The sequence below is a fragment of the Macaca nemestrina genome, chromosome 7 (genome assembly GCF_043159975.1).
Source record: "Macaca nemestrina isolate mMacNem1 chromosome 7, mMacNem.hap1, whole genome shotgun sequence".
Classification (NCBI taxonomy): domain Eukaryota; kingdom Metazoa; phylum Chordata; class Mammalia; order Primates; family Cercopithecidae; genus Macaca; species Macaca nemestrina.
The window spans coordinates 107,879,751-107,885,750 of NC_092131.1; the positions used below are offsets into that span (position 1 = coordinate 107,879,751).

The following is a 6,000-nucleotide window of genomic DNA, read 5'->3' on the forward strand; positions in this document are numbered from 1 at the left end:
GAGGCAGGCGGATTGCTTGAACCCAGGAGTTTGAGACCAGCCTGGGCAACACAGTGAGACCCTGTCTCTACAAAAAAATAAAGGTAGAACTTAACAGTCCAGAGTCACAGTGACATGCTGCAGCCCGGATGCCACAGAAAGCATCTTTGGGTGGTTCAGGGAACCCCATCAGGCATGACCTGATCAGTTGGATGGAGATCAGTTGGGTGAGCACTGGCGTTTAGCCCTCTGGCCCAGTTTCTGGGATTCGAATTCTGCTGGCATGCTCTCTGACAGAAGGCTGCAGGACGGCAGCTGCATGGCTGTGTCTGCATCAGGGAGGTTTGGGGGCTTGTTGCCATGTTGCTATTTGTCCTGAAAGGAGCAGAATGTAAGGGAAATGGAAATACTCCTTGAGTTTATCATGGATTGCATGGTGTGTGTGTGTTTGCATTAATAGGGTCATATTGAATGCATCCTTTGCCAGTTTCTTTAACTTAGGTTTTTGAGATATATTCATGTTCATATGTATAGAGCTAGTTCATTTTAATGAGTTCATAGTATTACATTTTATGTTTCATTGGCTAATCAGTGCCTTCTTTAGGGACCTCCTCTCAAGATTAGCTCTTTGTAGGGCTAGGTTTTTCTTTATCAAATGAATACCTGAAAGACCAGAACTTTTTCAATTTACATTTTCTTAATTATGAAATTAACTCTAAGCCTAAAAGTAAGAGAAAAGAAATATCCACAGGCTTTGTTATAGCTGCCACTTGGATGTCCAGTGTGCTGGCATTTTTCATAGAACTTTTCTCATTTTTAATCATAATACATATTTTATATCTGGTTTTCACTGAACACTGTATCATCTGATTTTTTCAGATGTTTCAGGCGTTGTACTATTTCACTTTTTATGGCTTTTTTTTTTTTTTTGAGACAGAGTCTTGCTCTTTTGCCGGCTACTTAATATTTTGAATAGATTTGTCACACTTTTTTCAACTAATATCCTATAATTTGTATTTTAGCATTTCTAATTTTCCATACTAAAAATTGATGACTATTTTCCTCTATATGTATGCTTTCGTATCTTCATTTTACTACAGAGAAGGTAATACTTGATCAAAGGATATAAATGCTTATCTTTTAATCCATGAAAAATGGCTTTGGTAGCAAGGATGGCTGTACAAACAAGAAGGAGCCACTTTGTGAATTAGACCATCCATGCATAGAAACGCATGTGTTTATAGATTTCTAGAAAGTTTCAGCATTTTGATGGTTTGAACTTGTGGCAGATTCCTCACCATGGTTTTTCATTTTCAGAAACGCCTAGCTCAATCTGTCCGAAACACCTCTGGCTCAGAACCTGTGGCTCCAAACCTGCCAGGCGACCTTTCCCAGCAGACATGCTTGCCAGCTTCCCAGGCTGTGTCAGTAATTCACCCGTCCTCTAGGAAAACTAGAGGCGTTCCCCTATCGGAAGCTGGTAACGTGAAAAGCCCCAAGTGTCAAGACTGTCATGGAAATATCCCTGTCCAGGTTTTTGTTCCAGTTGGTGATCAAACACATTCCAAATCCAGTGAGGAATTGTCACTGCCACCACCTCCTCCTCCTCCTCCACCACCACCCCCACCCCTACCCCCACCGCCTCCTCTCCCTGCTCTGTCCTCATCCTCTCAAGCTGCAACTCATCAGAACTTAGGCTTCCGGGCTCCAGTGAAAGATGACCAGCCACTTCCTCTAGTGTGTGAATCACCTGCTGAGAGACCACGTGACTCCTTGGAAAGTTTTCCATGTCCAGGTAATCCACTGGAATTCTGTCCCTGCTCCCCCATGAGTTGTTAAGCTGTTGAAGCATTCTAGCTTCAGAAGCCATCATCTTCAAATGGAAATAATTTTTATAATTCTCTGTAGCCTTAAAATATTCTAGTATTCGCTGCCTTGAGTATCATTATTCTTTCATTGCAAAGTTAGTATAGTATAGCCTAAATCTGGTTTCATAAATGTTAATTCAGTTTGAAGAAACCATCTCTATACATTTAATGATCACATGACTTGGGATTTCTGAGGTGGTTAAAGTATCAACCTATTTGAAGTTTCTTAAGACTTCAGTATGTATTTGATTTCTGCCATTGGAATACTTTTCAGTACGGTTTTAAACTATGCTTACTGTTGCATCTCTGAGTCCTTTACAGAATCCAGTTTTTGTATTTTAAGCAGAATACTGGTTGGAAATTACTGTAGAAGCATATTAGCCAGAATGTAGAAGGTTGTTCTTGCAGACTGACTGGCACACTGGGAACCCTTACTGTTGGAAGTCTTTCTAAAGTGTAATGGATCAGAAAGAAAAAGTGGGCCACTTGTCTTGGCAAGTGCAGTACACTGAATGCTCTTGACAATTTCTTTAATAGGGCTATAGTTCTCAGAATTCGAATTATGGCTTTAGACATTAAGTTTTGAGGAGAATGGCCTGAATCTGCCTAGACTTGGAGCCTATTGCTTTGGTGTGTGTGTGTGTGCACTTTAGAATAGCCTAACAAAATTTATGTAAATTTGTTTTTAAAAGTATGCTTAAGCACCTCCACCTAAACTGTGCAAGGTTACTGTATTAGGTGTTATGAATGATATAACAGTTCCAGACTGATTCTGGTTAATTGAGCAATCTGGCTATTCTGAGTTCAGAGCTTCACTGTACCTAGAACCAGGTACAAATGAAAATGTCCAAATACTAGGTGGAGACCCAATGGCCTGTTTCCATGGGGTTTGCAACAACTGTCCTGTGAATGAAAAGTAAAGAGTTTGCATGGCTGTGTCTAGATCAGACTTTGGAAGTGGGCAGATCTTTGTGGGGTGCCACATTCCCATCCCAGATTTAATGCACATGGTTTTGGGAAGTTCTGTTCAACTCACAAACACTGCTAAATCACAGGAAAGAAAAAGAAAGTGTGAATTTGCACCAGAGAATGCCCTTGATTGTGAAACCTGTCTCATTACCCCCAGAAGGAAATTGTAATAAGGAGGTATAGGTTTAAATCCAAAGCAAAATAGCCTTTTGTTAGCCACAGCATGGCCTTTCAATCCTGAACTAGAATTGATTATTAATCTTGAAGCCTTACCTGGAAGATCTCTAAATTAGTGGCCACAGTCAGGCCTGTCTCCAGTGGGCGATAAAAGATTTTACCCTCTCAGGGGTCTCCAGGTGCCAGAGTGAAAAATAGCTTCTCCTCACTAACGCCTTGAAGCTCTGATCTAATTTGTGTTTTGACAGCATTTCACATACTCAAAAATAAAGTATGTAAGCCACCTCAGGGTAATGTAGGTGGAATTAAACACATTATATATAGAAAAATGTGCCAGTGCCACCCCTCCGGTGGCGGTTCATTGAGTTGCCGGTTGAAGTTTTATTTTAAGCCTTTTCATGTGTAGAAACCTACTCACTTCATTGTCATAGAATGAGTCATCACTGACTAATAGCCAAGACTGAAGTTAAATTGAGCAGGATAAAATTTTTTAAAAAAGATTTTTAGCTGGACAGGGTAATGAAGGAGATACAGCTTCAGAGGTATCCTTCAGAGGTCATGTACAGTGGGTGAGACTATTCCACCCCAGGCTTCCGTAACTCTCTTCAGGATGGGAGGGACAGATCACATTTGTCTTGAAAAACAGTAATTCTAACAAAAGTTGTGCATGCCTGTTCCTGTCAGTGGCTATGGATTTGAAGAAGTTAGCAGAAAGAAAGTGGTTAAGCTAAAACATGAGCTATTCAGCTATCCTGGATTCAACCAGGAGGCTTATTGTTAGCAGGTAATCAAGGCATTTGCTTAACGAAGTGATTGTTTGTTTAAGTCATGGTGTTAACTGATGTGAGATTTAACAATTTCATAGCAATAATGTTCTGGGAAGGGAATGTGTTTTCTTGATGGTACTAGCTCTGCTTACTCAATTTCAGGATCTATGGATGAAGTGTTGGCCTCCCTAAGGCATGGCAGAGCTCCTCTCCGGAAGGTGGAAGTGCCAACGATGCGCCCTCCCCACACCTCAGTCAATGAGCACATTCTGGCTGCCATAAGGCAAGGGGTCAAACTGAAGAAAGTTCACCCTGATCTTGGCCAAAACCTCAGCAGCAAACCAACTAGCAACAGACGCACTAGTGACCTTGAGAGGAGCATCAAGGCCGCACTCCAGAGAATCAAGAGGGTGTCTGCTGGCTCTGAGGAGGACAGCGATGAGCAGGACCCTGGCCAGTGGGATGGTTAGGCTCAAGTTTGACAAAGGTACCTGCCACAGTAGGCTTGAATAAAGTGGGTGAGGCTAAGACCTATTGAAAAGCACACTAACAGGGTAGACGGGCCACATAACAGCCCAGAAGATCAGCAGGGTCTTGTGTGGGATGCTGCAGCTTTTTTTTTTTTTTTCTTTTTGTTTTTTTGAGACAGTCTCGCTCTGTCGCCCAGGCTGGGGTGCAGTGGCGCGATCTCGGCTCACTGCCAGCTCCGCCTCCCAGGCTGGGGTGCAGTGGTGCGATTTCGGCTCACTGCAAGCTCCACCTCCCGAGTTCAAGCAATTCTCTGCCTCAGCCTCCTGAGTAGCTGGGATTACAGGCACGTGCCATCATGCCTGGCTAATTTTTGTATATTTAGTAGAGACAGGGTTTCACCACGTTGGCCAGGCTGGTCTTGAACTCCTGACATCGTGATCCACCTGCCTTGGCCTCCCAAAGTGTTGGGATTACAGACATGAGCCACCGTGCCTGGCCAATGCTGCAACTTTTGTGTGACGCAGTGACTCTTAAAACTGGGGAGGGAAGTAGAAATGAGAGTTGCACACACCAGCCCATAGGTGGGATGTCAAGACCCAATCGGAAGTGTCGGTGGCCTAAGAGAAGAGCATTTCTCACCATGGGTGATCTAGAATTGTTCCCTGATTCTGAAAGAAGTTTACACTACTCTGGTAAGCAGCACTATTAGACTACTGACTGTGGCCTCCTGTGTATATGGAATAGTGATTTCTCAGATTTATAGGTTTGAATGTGAATGTTATTTTATCAATAATCAGAATAAATTGCTTATATTCAGCAGTTATTTTAAATATTTAAATGAAATTTATTTTAGGCACCAAGCACTACATAAACTCATAATAAAGAACTATTTACAATGCATTAGCATCACTCATGGGGTAATGAAAACATACCTTAGCTGCTGTAAAAGCAAAGCCTTCCGTGCCTGGGTGGGCTTAAAGTTTTTAATAAGGTTTTAGCAAAACATTTGTTTAAGTGAATACTAAGGATGGAGGAATAGTGTTATTTTCCTCAGGAACTGAAAATATTTCAGTCTCATGCTGAAATATTTTCTCCCCCTTAAATTTTTAAAATTGGTAAAGGGGAAGGGACTGATGCAAAACAGTCCATTCATTTCTCAGACTGTGCAAGCATCCTCACTAACCTTGTCACCCTCACTCTGGTGATGTTAATCCTGGGTTTCCACAGAACAAAAGGAGTCTACCTCGTTTCCAAAGAAAGTCCTGATATAGAACAGAAATCTTCCTACTTCCAGTGTCTTTTTGTTTTTTTTTAAATTTTTTTGAGACAGTCTTGCTCTGTCACCAGGCTGTAGTACGGTGGCATGATCTCGGCTCACTGTAACCTCTGCCTCCTGGGTTCAAGTGATTCTCCTGCCTCAGCTTCCTGAGTAGCTGGGACTACAAGTGTGTGCCACCACGCCCAGCTAATTTTTGTATTTTTAGTAGAGACAGGGTTTCACTATGTTGGCAGGATGGTCTTAATCTCTTGACCTCGTGATCCGTCCACCTTGGCCTCCCAAATGCTGGGATTACAGGGGTGAGCCACTGCACCCAGCCTTCCAGTGTCTTCTTAACTAACTCTGGCACACAGCAGCGTGAGGGGCCTCAGTTGGCACAGCTGGGAGGGGCATGAGTCCCTTTCAGCAGCTGCAGCCTGGGCCTCCCTCTGTGGCATGGCCACTGCCAGGTTGCCCACGGGTCTGTCATGTGTGCTACCTTTTCAGAATG

The 6,000-nt window shown here is 42.9% G+C and overlaps 1 protein-coding gene across 1 annotated transcript in view; it reads left to right on the top strand.

Moving 5' to 3' along the window:
* The window catches only part of LOC105497481 (WASP homolog associated with actin, golgi membranes and microtubules), an 88,927-nt gene extending 83,873 nt beyond the window's left edge, over nt 1–5,054 (top strand). The window contains exons 9-10 of the mRNA XM_011768608.3: nt 1,297–1,774; nt 3,923–5,054. Coding sequence (XP_011766910.2) covers nt 1,297–1,774; nt 3,923–4,230 — 786 coding nt within the window. The 3' untranslated portion in view covers nt 4,231–5,054. The remainder of the gene's footprint in view (nt 1–1,296; nt 1,775–3,922) is intronic.
* Nucleotides 5,055–6,000: the final 946 nt, after the last annotated feature.